The following is a 21,237-nucleotide window of genomic DNA, read 5'->3' on the forward strand; positions in this document are numbered from 1 at the left end:
TGGAAAAAAGTCACAACTTATCAGAAAAGTCACAACTCACTAAAAAAGTCACAACCTAAGTTAGGGATATTATAGTAATTTAACATTCAAGTTAGGAGTTCATGTTTTTAAGGTAATATATATATATATATCTTTATATATATATATATATATATCTTTTACAGTATATTTAATTGATACTCTTAAATCAGTGATTATGCTAGTGATCAAGATATCAACCACATAAATAGGTAGTAAAATGGTTATGGAGCCACAATGACGAAAAGGTAAGTGAAGTTTTTTTTTTCTCACTCCTGGAAAAGTGCTGATTCAATAGACAAGTCGAGCTGAAGGGAAGAGCTTCCCAAATCCGACTGTCAAGAAAAAGGCATATATATATAATATGTGAGCCCGAAATACCCCTCAACTTTGCCCTTTAGAGTTGATATACCACTCGTTATGAAAATGACGCATATACACTCTTACCATTATACAAATGACTCACATATAACCCTACCGTAACAAAAGGATCTCACATATACCCGTCTTCTAACGGAAGTGGAAAAATTAGTTTTAAATTTGTATTTTTGACTTTTAATTTTTTAAGAAAATCGTGTAAGGGTATATATGATCCTTCTAGCAAAGTTCAAGGTATATTTCAATCTTTTTCATACATAAATTATTTTTTGACTTCTTTGATTATCATTATTTGAGTTTCTTAATTTAATTTAATTTTTTTCTTTCATTCTAGGGTAAAGAAAAGAATTTAAAACTATTTTTTGTGGTTGTATTGTAATTTAAAATTATTTTTTTGGCTATATTGTAATTTAGTTTTTATATTAGTAAAAAAATGGAGTATCTATAATAAATTTTATAAGAAAATTAGTGAAACATATATAAATTAGAGCATCAAAATAATAAATTTAAATTAGTCGTTGAAACAAAAAAGTAAAAGAAAACACATGTGAGGAGGATCAAATATACCCAATATGGATAATATATATTAAAAATAATTAAAATATTAAATTAAAATTAATTTTTTCACTTCTTTTTGATGAAAAGGATATATAAGGATTTGTATGTTGTAAGGGTTTACATGAGTGACTTTCATAACAAAGTATATTAAACTCTTTTCCAACATTACAAATAAATGCTGTGATTTAGGTTGATTTATTATATTTTGGGCGGGTACATACCCTAAATTGGGAGCTGAAGCTATCACTATTTGTTACATTCAACTAGCATAAATCAATTTCTGTCTAGTCTTTAAGTTCTTTGTGCTGTCTCCCCTACATATTTGATAGGTCTGAAAAGGAGTACCAGTCTGGGAATTAGTATCAGCAACATACATATTATGCTAAAAAAGAGTAATGGAAGGGAGACGAGTTCGAAGGTTTGGCAGATGGCGAAGCAATCAGACTCTACTACCTGTGCGCGTCAATCGACTATCTAACGCTGTTTCTTGTTGGTATGAAATCTTTCTTCTTTTTCCATATCCTGGCATTTAAGAGTGTTTTACGAGGTTGAAGTTGTTGGCGCTGAGTTATTAGCCATCTTTTTCGAAATTTGCAGGTATTGTGACTGCAAGTCGTCAATATTGAATGAACCCTTGTTTGGTTTCGGACGAAAATATTCAAGGTGCGCTTTTTTAAACCATTCTAATTGATATATGCTTCATGCTTAAGGTCCTTTTTACCCAATTTATGTAATTCATTGTATTTCGTCTCACACTTTATACTTAATTTCTACCAAGTAGCAGCTGATGCTCCTTATTTTCAATTACATTTGGTTCTCTACTGAGGTTGAAAATGTTTTTACCTTTTTCATATCTTATGTTAAACAAAATCTTACCTATTACAAAATGTTTTTACATATCTAGGATTTCCTTATGCATATCTTAAGTTAAACAAATTTAAGGAATATTAAATTTGCAAAAGAAGTTGAAGCTGCTGATTTGTTGTTAACTAGAGGTGCTCTATGGCTTATGCTCTAAAGTTATTTAGCTTATTCTCAATCTTTGTAACTTTGTTGGTGTAATTTGTAACCTAATGCCCTATATCTTTGTGGAATTAGAATTAACACGACACACAAATAATTCTGATAAATAATTAAGCAAGACGTTAAGCATATTTCCATCCTAACCACAAGTCTATTTCCTAATGCCCATGTTCAAGAGCTTGCCATACTCAATCCTATTGCAATCAATTCTCTTTTTCAAGGTCAATTCAAGATTCATAAATAGTATCCAATTGTTGGCCAGATAATCAAATAATTAAGCACAAGAATTGAATGAATAACTCAATACGGTAATGAATTCATCAAATCAATATCCAGATATCAAATTCATGAGAGGACCGTAACCATAGAAATATAGTATAGGTACTCATAGTCATGCTCTAATCTCAATACTATATCAAGAATTCATAAAAAGGGCAAGAAAAGAAGGGAAAAGAATGATCTTAAACTGAATCCTAAGCTTCACAATTTCTCCAATGGCGCCATTGCGTTCAAAGTGTCAATAATACCCTAAAATTTCTAGGTTTGTGCCTTATATACTTAGTAATAAACATGTTTAGACTAACCCTTCGGGGTGACCCAGTGGTTTGGGCTTGGGACTTCCATGTTGGGAGTCTCAAGTTCGAAATCCCTTGCCAGCGAAAGCCAGGGGTTTGCCTTCTGGGTCGAGCTCGTCGCATCGGTCTTGCCTAGTGTGGGTTACCTCTCCTATGTGGTTTGCTAGCTATTGCATAGGAGCGGGTGTTTTACCCTGTGTGCACCCAAATAGTAGCGACTGTGGGTTTCCCTTGTCATAAGAAAAATAAAAAATAAACATGTTTAGACTAAAATAGCATTTAGACTTCACACTAAGCAAATAGGCCATGCATGCCATTAGCTTGTCAGAGGAGAGTCTTGTGCTGCTCAACTTCTGCTTCCCGTCATTAGCTCTTCAGGTGCAAAGCTACTTCTTATCCACATGGACTTGTCTACCAAGCTTCTCATGGCTGGGCCTGTGTTTCTGTTGCTTTAAACTCCGAAGCCTCTAATTTTGTTACATTCTTCGCTATAACCTCGCCTGGTGAGAGTATCCTGAATTCTAGAAAATTCCATCTTTGACTTCAATTCATCCTGAATTGCTTGAATTTAATAAGAGGACATATTACATGCTTGATAACACTCAAGTTACCCTCAAAACAAGTAAGAGAATAAGCAGTCGTTAGCAATAAAATTACCCAACAAGAGTCAGGGTTGAATCCCACTCCCACTGAGAGTGATATAATGAAAGGAATTCAATTAGAAAAATAAGGGTGTAAACCAATTCATTTATAGCAATCAAAAGAGATGGGTAGGTGATTCCACCAAATTTACGAAAAGGGTTTTGGTATCAAGTAACACAATTAAACTAGAATTTGGATCTCAAACGAGTAGAAGACGATCTAGGGGTGTGAGGATTGGTATCAATGTCAAGTAGGGGTACTTGTGCTTGCTCATTATCGCTAAACAATCATGGATACACTAGGTAATCTTAAATAACACTAATCTTCTTTCGATCTCATAACATCAAATCATAGAAACTCCTTTGGTCTCATCTATGTGAATCACAAATCAACCCAATACCTTACTAAATCCCTCTTTCAAGCAGATTTGACAACTAGAATTGAACTACAATTTCTCTTTCAAGCAAATTATAGTAAACAAATCTGAATTGCAGGCATTATACTATTTACCCACTTCAATTAATCTCTTTCGAGTATCAATTGAAGATCTAGATTAGGATCTTTCGAGTATATATTGAAGATCTAGATTAGGATTAAGTTTGCAATCTTAACCTATGAATTAACCCCATGCTAATTAGCTTAAATCCATAGATCTACCTCTATAAAACAGAGCAAGACACAAACCCACTACAATAAATCAACACCCAACCCCATAATCACACCCCTAGATTTGGGGTTTTAGCCAAGCATCATAAAAGGAAAAGAGAGTATACCCATTATGATTTCAACCATTGGGAAATTGAAATTAAGCAATAATTTCAAGACCCACTTTAATTTGAACCTTCAATTGTCAATTACAAGGTTGTTCACAAACCCCAAAACTAAAGAGTATTTTCTCAAAGGGTGAACAGAAAATATTCAAAACTCTTTCTCCAAACTAATATTGAAATGATATTCAAAAAGTGATTCCAAAATGTCCTTTATTTTCTCTCTTTGGGCTATTTATAGTTTCCCATAATTTGTCCCCAAATTCAATGCGTGACCAACTCGGTGACATTAGTAGGGATCGCCAAACATGTTCGGCAGATCGCCGTTTGTTCCTTAACTCGCCCTTCATTTGTTTCAGGCTTCAGGTGTTTGAACATCAGTTGGCAGACTCGATCGAGTCGGCCTTTCACATTCGGAGGATTGCCTATTACCACCTTGTTCTCCCTTTAAGCCTTCACTTTAATTCAGAGTTCTGTCACCTTCGACGATGGTCTTCTAGTTCGCCTATTCAGATTCAGCTTTGGTGAGTCGCTGTTTCATCTTTTAGTCCGCCGACCTGCCTTAAATATTTTTATTTGTGAGCACTGTCACTTTGGGCGAGGTTAGGCCACTTGGGCAATACACCCTTTTGGTTAGACGACTACCAATTGGGAGTTTTATACTCCTTTGAATGTTTTTGGCCTCTTTTTCATGTATTCATCCTTGCCTTGTCCTATAGCCTTCATTGCTGCAAAACATCATCAGAATAGGACACAATTAGGCATTGAGGACATTAATTGTTGAACTAAAAAGGCCTCAAATGAATGTAAATCTACCACTCATCAATGCTATGCCTAAATCCGTAGTGAAGCAGCTACACGAGTTAGGGAGCAATTTTCTATGGGAAGGAAGAGCACAGTGTTGCACCCTTGATGAATATAACGCAAGGATTGATTTAACGGAGGGCAAGCTAGATTCTATGTGGTGTGAACTGGCTAACAACTAACCAGGGCTAGTTTTCTGGTAAATCTTGCTACTAGGCCTTAAACAGTAATGGAGGAAGAGAAGAACAAAAGACATGGAGAATGTTTGCAATCCGAAGCCTCACTAAGGATGGTGTGATTACAATATATGAACTTACATGTTGCATGCTTAACAATTGAAAACCTGCTAAGGAGAGGCTTTAACATGCCTAGTAGATGCTGTTTGTGCTATAAAGATTGTCAAATTTCAGCAGACGCCCTAGTGCAGTGTACATTTGTTAAGGCTATTGTAGACATGTTCCTTAACATATTCGGGGTGCAGTGGGCTATGCCGAAGACAGTCGGAGCTACTGTTGATAGCTGGCAGTGACAGAGAGAGAGAAAAGGGAAGTAGCTGCTTGGAGGACATATTCCTGCCTGCATTTCTTTGGCTTTGTGAAAAAGAGAACTTAAAATATTTTGAGCATAAAAGCACAACCACTTTTCTTGTTTTAGGTGTAGAGTTCTGCAGTATCTGAAGTTTGGTGTATCTTTCTTTTGCGTTAGATGCTAATTCTAATACCAATTTCATACATTTACTGCAAGTTTTATGTACAAGGAAGATAAAATTGCTGAAAATATGACACACCTGCAGTTTAATGTAATTTCTTACTTATTAAAACCAAACTTTTGATGGAGCTTACATTTCTGAGATCCACAAGCCCAATGAGGTTGGATCAGAATTACTAACATAACCGTCCTTTTTTTATTAATAACCGTAGTATACTAGCCAGCTTGCGCGTACCTCAACTAATTCCATGGGATACCTGCGACCTCCCACCAGCAACATGTACTAGGTAGCCAAGGCTTAGACTGATGGAATAAACAAGATTCTAGCTTGTTTTAATGTTTGTTTGTGTTGGAATCCGTTCACCCGACTAATCCATGGGTATGTCATCTCTCACTTGCACATATACCGGGTAATTAAACCCACCAAAGAATTAGACAGATGGGAAGAACTCATATAGTGTGGCCTTTATTTGGACTCAAACCTTGGATGGCAAGGTTGTTATGCTACTCTTCAACTGCTAGACTAGCACCTTGGGGTTTTTGGACCATGAAAGCTTAAATGTCTTGAACTTGAACCTCTCTGTATTTGTCTATAGCAGCGTGTGTATATTATATTCTTCACAACTTTTACCTTTATTCACTTATAGAGGCTACTGTTTGAGGTCAGTTTTATGTCTTGATAAGTGACTACATTTGTTGCAGGTTCTTGAAAACTTGGTTCTCAATGGGTGTTGGTTTTAGTCTTGCCGTTTTATTTGCTGTTACTATGGTATGTCCACCTGCTAGAGTTTATCATTTTAATTTTGTTAACTCCTATCTGGTTCTTTTTATAAGGTTTCAACTCCTATCTAACTATTCTTTTGAAAATAGCAAGGAAAGGATCTGCTTTACCCAGTTTGTTTAATATCTTCCCATTGAATCATTTTTCTTATTCTGGCCAGATTCTTTTATATGAAATCGTCCAAATACTGTGTCTTTATTACGGCAACACCCAGATGAGCAATGTGATGAGTGAATATCTGTTTGGTTTTTCTTCTATGGTATGTATTCTCTCACATTATTAAGACACTTGGTTTTCATTTGTTCTTTGGATTTCTCTGCTTCAAGCCAATACTTCATTACCATCATGGCTAGGCACAAAAAATAGCATGTCAAGAAAATGATATTTCCTGTCATTTCTGGTATTCATACAACAGAAAAGTAGAACATTGAATGCAAAGAAATGAACTTCAATCACTTAGCAATCAAAGCTCTGGTGTTTATTCAACCCATGTACCGGTTCTTCTCTTGTTCTCCATGCAATTAAAAGTTACCACCCTCGTAAAAAGGAAAAAACTGAAAAAAAGATGAGAGCAAATTGATGTTTTTTCTCTCTCTTTCTTGAGATTAGTTTATTTTATTAGGCAAGATGCTATGCTTGTTTAATTTGATGGAAACATTGATGATACTCTCAAAATCATACCTTAAGATGATGCAACACGGTCGCATGCAAATATTTTAGACGATGAAATGCGATCGCATGCAAATATAGTAACCCAACAAGGTTGAGATTGAATCCCGTTGAGAATAGCCGAGAAAAGATACAAATTGGACAATTAATTGACAATCTAGTTTCTATTTCGTGAAAGTAGAAAATATTGTTTTGATTCTAAGGGCTCGTTTGTCCATGTAAGATGAAATCATGATATGAAATCATATGAGATGAAGTTTTGTTTGGACATGCAATTTGGATTTTTAAGCTGTACTTTTTGCTCATAAACATTAAGTTACTAGGCTAAAGCTGACTAAAACGACGTAGTTTAGGGGTTAAACGACATAGTTTAGTGGTCCAACGCATAGGGAGAATACCAAACGACCCTTGACTTAAAAGCTGTCGGGGCCAACCGACGGACCGTGGATGGACCTACGGTCCGTCCTGTCAACCGTCGGCTGGCTTCAGAGAGGGGATTCTGGGGTCTCGATCCACGGACCAGGACCACGGCCCGTGGTCTGACCTACGGTCCGTGGGTCTAGCCGTGGGTCGTGCCTTAGAATATTTAGTCTGAGTTTTCTGGGGAGGGTTGCAGGTGGCCATCCACGGACCCCCACCTATGGTCCGTAGGTGGTGCCCGTCGGTGGCACTCGCAACTTCTGATTTCTGCAAACTAGTCTCTCTAGCATACGAGGTGTTACCGTGCGACTTAGCAATTTGATACCCCTGTAATTGTACTATGGAACCATTGTACTCTACCTCCATTCGTCGAGCATTTTTGCCGTCTTAAAAATAGCATCAAACAAACCAATTAACCACTTCATACCTGCCTTTTCTGTGCTCTTCCAAAATTCCACGGGAATCTCATATAGTCTAGTCGCTCTTTCCCTGCTCAATCTTTCCCTAGAGTTGAACAATTTATCTCAACATTATTTTTCCAAATCTATACGAGTTATTTAGAGAAGAGTGATTAATTATGCCAAGTAAATTCAACTTATCCTTGAGAGGATTTATTAAACAAGGGTTAGTGCCTTAAGTTCTTGCAAACTGTTTCTATCGAATTCTAATATGCTTTCCCAAGCAAAAATAGAATAATATGGCTTATGTTAATATTTGCAATCACTAATCAATCAAGGAAGACAAGAATTAATTTGATACCCTTATTACCCGAAAAACATGCAACACACGAAAACCGTATAAACGTTACACCCCCATTAGGTTTGTAAACTTAGTAGAGGATTTAACTACTCATAATTCAAGAGTAAAAGTAAGAAGAATAAATTGAAGTCATAAGACTTACTTAGAATTAAAGATGAAAATAAATAACTTGGTGTCTTCATTCTTCACCAAACTATGTAACTAGAGAGAGAATATTGTTCCAAACTCAAAAAATATAAAAAATTGTAACTCCCTATTACAAAACCCCTATTAAATGTATTTATGACCCACAAACTTGGAATCCTAAAACTGTCAAATACATCGATACAATCCACGGACAATACATAAATCCACGGTCTGTGAATTGCTTTTAAGTCTTTCGTGAATTCCCGCCTAGAGGCACTGGACTATGACCATGGTTTGATCCATTGACCGTACAATATTCCACTGTTTGTAAAACCTTCCAGCATTGTCTTCTCCAGATGTACGTATCGTGAATGTGACATACGGTTCGTACTTCCCACCATGGATTGGTCGACTTCAGAAGACCCAGCAGGTACCATCTCTCAGATCTTTTCCGCACCATGCCAGGATCCACGGCCTGTACTTCTATTCTACGGATTGTGGATTGCCAATTCTGGGCATTTTCTCAGCTTTTCCATGTTTTGGCCATTTTGACATCAAACATCTACAAAACAACATTCGAACACAAAAAAGAGACATGCAAAAGGACTTTGAAAACTCAAGTAAAAGGCATCAGGTGTGCAATTTCAAGGCACATATGTTGATCTCAACATGGATCCATATTGGTTGTCTATTTCTCTTAAGGCTAGAGGTGAGATATCCTTGACTTATTGTTATGGTCCTCTGTTATTGATCTAGTTATGCGACGCTGCAAGATAAATCTGAAGTTTTCTTCCTATGACCTATGGTGATGGTTCGTTGAGAGAGAACCTGCAATCTCTTGAGTTAAAGTACTCAAAAACTGAAATTACTTTTCTGCTTATATTTCCTGAGAAAAATAGATAGTTTAAATACAACACTTATAAGATAACTACCCCTAGAAACTAGGACATGACTTCCTAATATTACTGGAATGAAAAACTGCACTATTACAGGAAAATAACTACTACGAAAAAAGAAATAACTACTGCTGTAACTATTGGATGACTAAGGAGTGATAACATTTATGCTACCTTAATGGCTTAAGGTAAGGGGTGAGCATGGTGTGACCTACATATACATGATCTGGGCTAGAAACAGCTATTTGCACTCAGATTCAATGGTTTTCTAAACACTTGCAACTGCTTCATATGTTTTGACGTGCAGATATCAGGCTTGACCATCTCAGTGGCTGACATTGGATATCTATGCATGTCTTCCTTCATATCGGTTTCAGTACATGAACTTGGGCACGCTCTAGCTGCTGCAAGGTTAAGGCTAATGCTCTTTTGAAATTGTTTTGAGAAAAATGTAAAATGTGGATTATACTATACTTGCTATGTATATTCGTAGAAATCTTCTTGAAAGATTCTGTTCCTTTCTCTTACTTGTACTCTTTCATTTTTTCTACTGATTTTGGAACTAAGGGGAGAAGTTATTACTTGCGTGGACAATGCATATATGATGGGTGATGATTAAAATTCTCAGTGGATGAGTTTCTGCGGTTCCAGTCAAGTAAATTAATTCATCTAATAAAAAATTAAATACTGGCAAGCCATCAAAAGTCTAGGCTTCTTGGAAGGTCTTACTTAGAGATGATTGGGATTTTTAAGCTGTTATTCTGCAACATAATTAGGGTTTGTTGAGCAAAGAGAGTACGTTACAATAACATCTGCTGACGTAGATGTATTTCCCATGCTGCTTTGATTAATGAAACGTCTGGTGCAAGAAAATCTGAAGCCCAATCCGGAAAATGGAAACTAAAAGGGCAAGAATCGGATCCTGGTTCACCCGCCACTTACTTTGGTGCTTAGCCGACTTTGTCTTTCTATTGAGAATCCTGAGTTCTACATCCCTTACAAGTGTTTCTGAGTGGCAGAGAGTTTTCTGGACAAATGCTTGGGCTGGAGGGAAACGAGGGCTATGAAATTTCAGGTTGAGATTTACTAAGACATAGTTTCTTATGTGTGATTGAGCAGAGGAGCAAATGAGGGATCAAAGTGCACTTCAGTCACTGTAATTCCCAAGGTGAAACATCCCGTCACTATCAAAGACTTTTGACCAACTTCTTGTTGCAATGTTTTGTGTAAGATCATAAAATCATTACCAAGAGACTGAGTAAAATCATTGAAGACCTTACTGATGGAATCTGATAACATATGGTAATATTTGTACCATGAAGGTTGCTATCTGATGACATTGTCCTTAGCCATGAACTTGTTAAGGGATACAGTATGAGGGGGATTTCTCCAAGGTGTATGCTGAAGATATACCTCCAGAAGGCCTATGACTCAGTAGAAAGAGTTTATTTGGAGGCTGGAGCAAACTCTGGCCAGTCTTCATTTCCTAGATCTGTTTGTTGAATGGATCATGACATGCCTCACTACTGTGACCTACTCTATTGCACTCAATGGTTTTCCAACTCCTCCCTTTGCTATTAAGAGAGGTTTGAGGCAAGGATACCCCATTCCGCTTCCCTATTTTTATTGTTATGGAATACTTTAATAGACTGTTGAAGACTCTTCACACTGATAAAAAAATTCATTTTCACCCAAGATGTGCCAAGATGAGGATCATACAACTAAGCTTTGCTGATGACCTGTTTTCATTTAGCAGGGGTGATGTACAATCCGTCCATGTTTATTCCAGTGTTTCTCACAATTTTCCCAAGCTTCTGGTCTTCATGCTAATCCGCAGAAGTATTCCATTTACTTTGGAGGGGTAAACCAAGCTATACAAACTAGATACTGAGCTATATTGGTATTCCTAAGGGGGAGTGCCTTTAAGCACCAAAAGGCTTTCTGTCATTCAGTGCCACCGTTGCTTGACAAAATGCTTGGGAAGACGACATCCTGGACTTTCAGATTCTTATAATATGCAGGCATACTACAACTGCTCAAACGGCCAGCCAATGTGTGCCGCCCGTCTGACCACATTTTCTTCTGTTTTTCTTCCTTTCAGTGTCTTGCACAACTCCTCTGTCCAACATTGGTGCTCATCTTCCTGTTCAAGCATCGTTCATCTCTCTAGCAGCTGTTATGGTGCACTCTCTCTTCGCTGACTAGCATTGTACTTGCTACCAACCCCATCCTTTGATCTTAATTCTATCAAAACCTAAGGTTTGATCCCCTACAGGTTGTTATCCAGGAAGTTGTTACCATAATGAAAGGAATTTAAAAATTCTTTTACTAGAGCCAAAAATGTTTGAGTCCCTACTCTAGAAGTTCTTTTTCGGACATGGAGGGGATTCAGGTTAGAATATGTTTCTCTCTCGGCGCATTTTAGCTAGGATTTTGTAACGTGCACTGACTGAGGAAACACCGTGACTTTGATCCAAAACTTCTGCAAGGGAGCTACAACAATGATGTAATTGGTCACTCCAGAGGATGGGCTGAGCTGTAAACTACACCGCTCACCTTTGGTAGCTTCATTCCATCTCAAGTTCAATCGATTATGGAAGGGAACAAAGACCCCCATTCTGATTCAGATTCCCAGAAGTTTCTATATCTTAAAACGTTTGGTGAGCCTACTTCTGGGTCACAGCCAAGGGTTCGACGACTTCAGTTCCTGAGGCAGGCACCTCTGCTTGGTCAACTCCGGTGGAGAAGTCTGATTCCAGGGAGAATCGAATTGAACAGAAAGGTAAATCTCTTTCTTTCGTTCCTCCATGTACTAAGGGAGAAAAATCTATGTGAATATTGAGAAGGATGATTTAAAGGAACAAGAGGAGTACTGGAAGTCACCATATAGGATATGTTATCGGAGATACTGTGTGTAAAAATTATGGAGAATTTTATCTCAACTGCTTGGTATTTTGCTAGCAAACCCCATATACTACTGCATGATGATGAATCTGCAATCTGCAAATCATCCAACTCTTCACCAACCGATGTAGGACTCTTCAATACATAAAAAAGCTTTAGAATCTCTATAATTGTGTAAATAGGACAAGAAATTATCAGGAAATACTTTCCTTTCCTTTGTAGGATCACTTGAATCCTTTCCTTTTCTCTCTGGGATTACTTGTAAACACTAGCTAAACCCCAACATGCTCGAGGGAATAAGCGTTTTTTTTTTTTGAGACGGTAGGGAATAAGCAAGCAATTCGTTCTCAAATATCTTCTTTTTTTAAGGTGCTCTTTTGCTAGTCATGATTGATAGCTTCTATGAAATCTTGGTGTATAAGCTTCATTGCTGCACTGCGAATAATAGATATGCTTCTAGGAAAGTCAACTGGATCAGAGTATAGCACATACTTGAACATTAGGTATTTAGTTAGTGCTGGTTATGTTATATCAGGGTATTCTTTATGATCTTTGGACTTTGATTCTACATTTGGCTGACTGTATGTGCAAACCTGATCAGTTGACATGTTTTGAGACATAGTAGTGGTGGTACATGAATCTCACAACTGCTTCTGTAGGCACTACATTCTGGGAAAGCAGTGAGGGCATACAGATGGAGTACATCGCTGTATTTTTGGCTGTATTATTTCCAGGCGCTCTACTGGCATTCAATCATGAGTTACTGCAGGCATTATCCAAAGTTTCTGCTCTTCGAATATACTGTGCTGGCATTTGGCATAATGCAGTTGTGGGTGCTTATAGCAGCTCTTAGTTATTAAAGAATGCTAGTCGATCTCCATTTGTTTATCATATTCTGTAGTTTTTGAACTAATGGGTTTATTATCTTTCAGCTTTGTGCTGTTTGTGCCTGGGCATTGTTCCTTCAACCGTTGATCTTGTATCCATTATACATTCATGATGAAGGCCCCATGGTAATTGAGGATTAATTCTTGTACTGCAATGTGCTAATTTGGGGGACCTAATTAGGCATTATGTGGCTAATGGGTTACAATCACATGATCTTGAGCAGGTACTGGAGGTGTCTCCAACATCGCCGTTGTCTGGCCATTTGTCTCCTGGTGATGTCATTATATCATTGGATGATTTCCGCATCAATAATGCTCAGGAGTGGTCACAAATTATTGATGTATTAACTGAACGCTCTTATCAAACCTTCCAGAATCACAGCCTTCTTGAGAACTCTATGAAAAGAAGTATTGGTAAAGGATACTGTATTCCCTATTCTTTGGTTGAAGAAGGCAAACGTGTTTCATTGAAAGGCAACAGAACTTGTCCTGATGAACTAAGTGCATTTATAACCATTCCATGCTCGGACCAGGCCATGCTTGATGATGACAGTCTTGAGGTTAACCATCAAAGGGATGGAGGTGTATTTCATTGCTTTTATGACAAGGATGTCTTGAAGCTTGAGAAATGTGGTGATGGTTGGGGCAGACTTCATAGCAATAGGAGCAGCTGCTTATGTTCCAAGGTACGCAATTCAGTGTTCTCTCATTGAGACCAGAAGCTACACTTTGTATCAGTTTGCCAGTTGTGCATGTTTGTCATGAACTGCCAAAAAATATTGCTCCTGTAGTTTATAATACACAAATGCGATTAGGTTAAGCACAACAACACACAGAATGCATTTGAATATGTGAATAATTGATGTTTTAGTGTAGGAGGGAGCATGCTTTCTTCCACTTTTATCAACTGGTGTAGCATGGGTGGAGATCACATATTCAATCCCTTCTCCCCTACAGTGCTCGCATCTTGGAAGAACACGTGTAATCGATGATAACAACTCCAGGGAGAACCCCTGTGTTAAGACCTTTGTTTTTGTGGGTGATGCAATTTCAATAAAGCATTCAGTTCTCTTGACTTCATATCAACCTCGTTGGTCAGCTAAATTTGGTGCTCATCTTCCTTATGTACTGGAAAGGCTTTTGATGTTCACATTTCACGTCTCTATGACACTTGCACTTCTCAACAGCCTGCCGGTATGTATTCATATCGAAGAGATAACTCTCTGTTTCCCATGTTTATGAGCCTGCATGTGGTCATATCTGTCGCATCTTTTGCTGTGACGATCCAATTGAACCTCAAACGTGTTGTTGTTGGGAACTACCAGTTCTGTTGGGCAGTTTGCAACAGATTGAAGGTTTCAGAATTGTGCTGATTTGGTCCCAGAACGATAGGAAGTAATTGGATTAAATGGGTCTTATGATGTATAACTTCTTAGAAAAGATTTAACATGATAAGAGCTTGAGAACCATGAAAATCAAGGCCTTTCTAAGGCTGGAGAAATCGTGGCGATTTTATGGAAAGATGAGAAGGGAAAAAACACTGAATTTAGTATACACAAGCTTAGAATTATATCAACAATGAATGAGGAAATTTGCCATCACTATTATCTAACAGGGTTAATTTATTGAATTGAAAGTATTACATACTAGGAATAGCTTGTATCCTAATCGTACTCCAAAAAGGATTCGCTAAACCATATAGGAAAAAATGTTATACCTCATCTAAACTACTTCGTGAGAAATATTTGAGAAGAAGATTATTGAATTGTGTATCTATATTATTAAATTGAGATCCTATTTATAGACACTATATTAGACTCCCTTTCGAACTAGGACACTACAATATAATCCTTTTCAAGTAGGATTCTATATACTATTCCTATTCCTATTCTAAGTAGGATTGTATATATTATTCTTGTTCCTATTCATTTCTAACACTCCCCCTCAAGCTAGTGCATACAAGTCATATGTACCTAGGTTGTTATAAATGTAATTAATAGAATGGACCAATGAGGAGCTGGATGAAGATATCTATAAGTTGATCACTCGACTTCACAAAATTAACAATCAATCTCAATGTGTCTTCTCATGAAATACTGGATTTGATGCAGAATGTCCATAAAACATAGTACTCATCATCTTGAAATCAAGACACGAGTAGATCTTAAACAAGAAAGTTATCGTAAAACTGCCTGGAACGTGCTCATGCGCTGGATTATTAGATTTGATGGCTGAAAATGGTCACAATCTGAGATATAAAATTATACAAGTAGGGTCGGAATGATGACACGACCCTATTGAGAAAGAGAATAATATGGGTAGGGTCGGATTGACGGATTGAGAAAAAGAAAATATATAGGTAGGATAGGAATGATGGCGCGACCCGACACCAATGTGATCAAAAGCGAAAAGCGCAAAAAAGCTCTAAGGTTCGTTGGGGCTTCAAGCGCAAATAAAACGTGGGCTTTATTGAGAAAAGGCACAAATGGAGAGAACATACAAATATATTCTTGTTTAGTTCAAGGCTAATAATTATAGGCATGAATAATAAATATATGGACAAAAAATTGATTGTTTTTTATGATAAAGTGATATATCAATGGCGCCGTCTCTTCAAGAAATTCTCATTCACAAGGAAAAGTATGCTTTAGGGCCTTGATGACAACACTGAAGCGCACATTAAGCGAGGTGAAACGCTCAACGCATTTTGACCCTTGCTTTAGGGCTTAAGCGCGTCATTGATAACCTTGCCCGACACAAATCAAATTTGAGGAGTCATTGTAAAGATGCATGAAACTATGCAAATCAAGTCTAAGGAGTCACTGAAAAGACACACGGTACCATGCAACTCAGATATACTAGAAAGTAGTTCGAAAAAATCCATGGTACTACGCTAATTAAATATGAGAAGTAGTTCGAAGAGATGTATGGTACTACACAAATCAGGTATGAGAAAGTAGTCACTGGCGCAAATTAGATATGAAAAAGTAGTCACTGGAAAAATGCACGGTACTATGCAAATCAAATATGAAAAAGTAGTCACCGAAATGATGGTACGGTGCTATGCAAATCGAATATGAGAAAGTAGTCGTCGCGAAAAAGGCAGGGTACTACACAAATTAGATATGAGAAAATGTTCACTGGAAAAATACAATGACCCACCTTTTGCTAACATAACCATTGGACAGACGGACGGCATTATATGGGTAATAGTCGCCCACCGACATCGGAAGCTATTTGATTCTCTACCAAGATTGTAGAGGTTTTGATACCATATCAGAAATATTTGTGAAGAATATTATTGAACTGTGTATCTATACTATTATATTGAGACCCTATTTATAGACACTACATTAGATTCCTTTTCCAAATAGGATTCTATATACTATTCCTATTCCTATTCTAAGTAGAATTGTATATATTATCTTGTTCCTATTCTATTCTACCATACTTCTTCTAACCTTATATAGACTTCACAAACTAACTGTTTTTTTTAGAAAACATTGTTCTCTATAGTAATTAGCTTGCGAACAATAAATTATGAAGCATCCATTGGACTAGAAGCGCTATAATCACATAATATTTTATCAGTGTTAAAGAGGAAGCAATTGAGCAATGCTAAGAAACTTGTCATTTTATTGCTTTAGATGGCTCAAGTTATGTGACACAAATAAAACATGCTTTTCATACAGCCAGGTGCAACGTGATCCTTGCATAGAATGGTTGTGTTCTTTCATCTTACCTGTAAAAGTTGGATGAGAGAGAAAAATGCTTACTATGTGAGTACTTGGATTGAACTCCAATTTTATTGTTCATGTCTTTGTCTTCTTTTTGATTTATAATACCGCTTCATTTGGATTGCTCGGACTCGGGTGGGGGTGTTCGATACGGGTGTAGATCTAGAGGTCAGATACTTCATTATCTAATTTTTATGATTCGGGGAAATGGATCCGTGTATGGATACGGGTGTGGGGATTTGCCTAAATATAATTAAAATATCTAAAAAATAGAGTTATAAAACCTAAATTATGAGATATTATGTAGAGAACTTGGGGAGAATCTTGGAAGGAGATTAAAAGAAAAGAGTGACATAGAAATTTCTAAATAAAAGGTATTCCATTTCTTCAATTTCACCTTGACTTTTGTATTGATTATAGAAATCATTAAAACTGTCCAGACTTTCTCTATCGATTTTGGTCAAAGTACCCAAAATTGGTTGACCAAATCGGACATGGATCCTACACCCATGTCGTGTCAACACGGGTGCGGCACCAAAAGTGAAGAGTTTGAGCAACTTAGCTTGAACCTCATTATGGCATTATTAAAACATATAAACTTTAGAAGCCCAAAAAACAAAACACCCGCTATCTGTTTTTTTTCTTCTTTTTTCTCCCTCAAAAAATAAATAAAAATAGACCATCTATCTTCTCAAATCCCCTAGAGAGATATGCAACATTAGCATAAATTTATAGATGTGTTTCAATAAATTTTCTGACTTGTTTCATTGAAAGAGCTCACTGCTGGAAGACTAAATTACTCATTTGGGGAAAAGAAGAGGCATATTTCTGACACTATAACTTTAACAGAGTAGTGAAATAAGTAAAACGACAATGATTTCCCCATGCATTTCCTAGTCCTGCTTTCTGCTTTCATTAATGTAATATCTATTGGGGGTGGCAAATAAGATGACATCACATCTGCAAAACTGTACTAGGTTGAGGTAAATGCTTTTTGTTAAAGTGGGCCGTTCCTGCTTGAAATATACCAGACAATGCATTAGATTCTCTGTTGGTCAGACACTTATTTGTCCGTAGACATGGATTAGGTACCTAAATGCATATATAAATGACTTGCTAGAAACTTTTAAGGGTATGCATTTCCAGTATGACATATGTCCAGCCCCAGAAGTCCATGTAAATGGTTTAGAGAGATCACAAGGAAACTGCACCAAAAGTAAATGTGTCCATACAAATCTGGAAGCCAGGTGAAGAACCTGGTTGAGCTTAAAATGTGATCTAGACGTGGTAATAAATTTGAGACACTTCATAAAATTATTCTATGGGCATCTTCCTACATGACAAAAGAGATGATGAAAGAAAGTGTAGGACAATTTGGAAACATCGATGTGTCTGTTTCATTATATTGAGACCCTAGTGAGCTTTGTTCTAGGACTTTTCTGAAGATCATTCTAGGGCTTTCCTTGGCTATTTACAGTTGTTACTTCATGCTCAGCTGTCTCGTCTCTTGCCCCCTTCAGAGCAATTAATGAGTTCTTATTAGTACTTATAGATATCTGTTATTGCTGTTCGAAAGGTGATTTTGTAGTTTTATCTTGGTCATTAGATGATACTTGAATACACGCCGTTGTAAAGTCAGGTTGTTGACCCATTTTACCACATTTAGCAATCTATTGCAGATGACCATTCTCTTTTGGATGCTTCTTATTTGTGATTATCGTGTCATAATATGTATTCAATCCTAAAACAGTGGACAACAGTCACTGCAACTTTTATGCCATTCATGTTTTTATGATTACCTCTGCTTCTTCTCCAGGTTTATTTCCTCGATGGTGAGGCTATCTCAGAGGTGATTTCACAATACTTCAGAATCCTAAGTCCCAGGAGGAAGAGAACCATTCTACAGTATTTCCTATTTGGTGGAACAGTTGCATCTATTATTATGTTCGTCCGGATTTTCCTTGTTTTCTTGTGAGGTAAAAATTTGTCATACCGTGCTTCTTATAAAGGTGAAGCTTAGAGACATATTTTCCCTCTCCGCAGGTTTGGACATATTATGTATTCTTCATTTATGTTTTGATTTTTTTGTACCCCTCCGACTCTCCGTCCACAAACGAGAGAGGAAACTCCAGTTTTCTCATCATTGTGTCAATTTTGGTCCTGTAAAAAATGTATACTATGCACAAACTTGTTCTACAAATTTTCCCTGTTTTTTACTTGTGTTGGCGGTGTTCAACTTCTATTCAGTGGCACAAAATTTGGTAGAGTAGCAACCTTACGTTATGAGTATAAGTTAATTTTTTTTTATTCGTGCTCAATTATCCTGTTAGAGCAGATCATCTCTTCATTTACTGCTGTTAAATTCTGTTATATGGTGATGTAACAGGATGAGATTATTGCTGAAATGAAATTCAGACAATATGGACTGTTAATTGGCAACTGTTGTTCGTAAGTTGCCCTTTGAAGAGGGGCAGTTTGATAAAACTCGTTAATGGTGCAGTTGTTTCTGATGTCATGAAACAGCGACTCTGACATATTAATGGCAAAAGTCGAACCCTTCAAAAGTAAAAGAAAAGAAGACGTTTCGATATCTATGGTAAAACCTTTAGCTTTCTACTTGGGAGATTGCAAGACTTGAGGTATATCATCAAAGCTGTCATGCAGCAAAATGTGGAAAGCCCGTTTGAGTCTAGTGTCCTCAATTTATCTTTTTGATTTTAGGGCAAATTGACTAGTATGTTCATTCTGAGCCAACGTTTTTGGTTTTTTTCAAGTGTTAAGCTAGGTGTGTTTCAATATGCCAGAAATATAATCTGTATTTTGTTCCTAGATACACTTTAGGCTCAAAGTTATAGCTACCCCCCATTCTCTCCGATGCAAGAAATGATTTAGGTATGAAATAAGAAAATAAAAATGAAATAGAAATAATAATATAATATTGAGGAGAGAGAAGACAATTCTTTTTTAGAGAGTAAAATAGAGAACGGCAAAGGGCCAAATATACCCCTATACTATTGGAAATAGTTTACATATACCACTCGTTATACTTTCGAGCTAAATATACCCCTCCCGTTATACTTTCGAACTAAATATACCCTTATAACTAACAGAGGACATGTGGACGATTAGGATTAAAAGAACTATTTAATTTAAAATAAATTCAATTCGGATATAACCCGCCCCAATAATATAACCCGACCTAATCTATAACATTTATCCACCCAATTTATCTTTCAAACAAAGAAACCCAATAATATAACCCGACCTAATCTATAACATTGACCCACCCAATTTATCTTTCAAACAAAGAAATCTAATGCACAATTAAGTTATTTCCAGCAACTAAAGAGGCATGCAGTCAAAGAGGTATATAGTAGAATAATTTGTCAGTCCAACTTCAAGGCCAAATTGAGGCAGCTCACGAGCATATGCAGAAGCAAGAATTATGATGATAAACTTAAATTTCGATGTTGTTTTACAATTCAACAATAAGAAATGAGCATGCTGAGTCGTTAAGAAATTGAAACTTGTAGTTTTGCAAAATTGAAGGTTGAACTTCAGATGTCTTTCCATAACCACCTCTGTCAAAAGTGACAAATCATTTAAGAAAGAACAACAGGAGACATACAATGTTCCTTTTTCGGAAATGGTTAACTTCAGAAACAATTTTTACTAGAAATTATGGTACATGGTAACAAGGTGTTTGGTGAGCACACACTAGATGACTCAACTTCATCAAACAACACTTTATTTTGAAGTAGATGTTCCACTTTGCAATGCTCCTTTCTTTTGCTAGACAGAGAAGAAGATGCATTTTAGGGCTCTTTTTTTTTATTTTTTATTTTTTATGTTTAAGATGAATTGGGTGGGTCAACATTATAAAATAGACCGGGTTATATCTTAATTGAATTTATTTTAAATTGACCTTTTAATCTCATCATTATAATTAGATCGGGTTATATCTTAATTGAATTTATTTTAAATTGAATAGTTCTTTTAATCTCATCTGTCCATGTGTCCTTTGTTAGTTATAAGGGTATTTACCCTGAAAGCATAACGGGAGGGGTATATTTAGCCTGAAAGTATAACGAGGGGTATATTTAAACTATTTCCAATAGTACGGGGGTATATTTGATCCTTTGCCGAATAGAGAATTGGATTGGAGTTGGTTGTCTGAAAAAATAAGGAACTCTATATTTGGAGAGTAAAATAGAGAGTTAGGTTAGAGATGCCCTTACGAATTTACCAAGGAAGTCGTAGTATTGCTACAAGTGGTAAAAAGAAAGACATCTCAAGAAAATGTTGCAAATCTCAATTTTGTTATAAAATAAAGATAAAAATAAAATCAAATGGAAAGAGAAAGAAAGAGGAATACATAAAGTAGTAATATGGATAATAATCCCCTTTTTGAGTGTTGTATTGTTGTGGGAATGCCTTGTATATAGGCGTAATATGACTTGGAGAAGTCATACTTCTACGGTAGCAAAAGTGGGGCCCATCACATGGCATCTACAAATATATTATTTACAACACTCCACTTTGGATGTCTATGTACAATTTTTTTCTAAGAAAATGTACTATATGT

At 36.6% G+C, this 21,237-nt stretch overlaps 1 protein-coding gene across 2 annotated transcripts; it reads left to right on the forward strand.

The window, feature by feature from the left end:
- The first annotated feature begins 1,148 nt into the window (after nucleotides 1-1,148).
- LOC102605458 (membrane-bound transcription factor site-2 protease homolog) lies at nucleotides 1,149-18,888 on the forward strand. Of its 2 annotated transcripts, XM_015314089.1 has the most exons (10): nucleotides 1,151-1,447; nucleotides 1,552-1,617; nucleotides 6,176-6,242; nucleotides 6,415-6,513; nucleotides 9,432-9,535; nucleotides 12,710-12,857; nucleotides 12,961-13,041; nucleotides 13,140-13,601; nucleotides 13,792-14,109; nucleotides 18,469-18,888. In XM_015314089.1, the coding sequence occupies exons 1-10, from the start codon at nucleotides 1,350-1,352 to the stop codon at nucleotides 18,625-18,627; spliced, it is 1,602 nt and encodes a 533-aa protein (XP_015169575.1). In that variant the 5' UTR covers nucleotides 1,151-1,349; the 3' UTR covers nucleotides 18,628-18,888. The 2 variants fall into 2 exon arrangements, with proteins under 2 accessions (XP_015169576.1, XP_015169575.1); XM_015314090.1 differs by lacking the exon at nucleotides 13,792-14,109 and having other exon boundaries at nucleotides 1,149-1,447.
- Nucleotides 18,889-21,237: the final 2,349 nt, after the last annotated feature.

This window comes from Solanum tuberosum, unplaced genomic scaffold (assembly GCF_000226075.1).
Source record: "Solanum tuberosum cultivar DM 1-3 516 R44 unplaced genomic scaffold, SolTub_3.0 scf00276, whole genome shotgun sequence".
Classification (NCBI taxonomy): domain Eukaryota; kingdom Viridiplantae; phylum Streptophyta; class Magnoliopsida; order Solanales; family Solanaceae; genus Solanum; species Solanum tuberosum.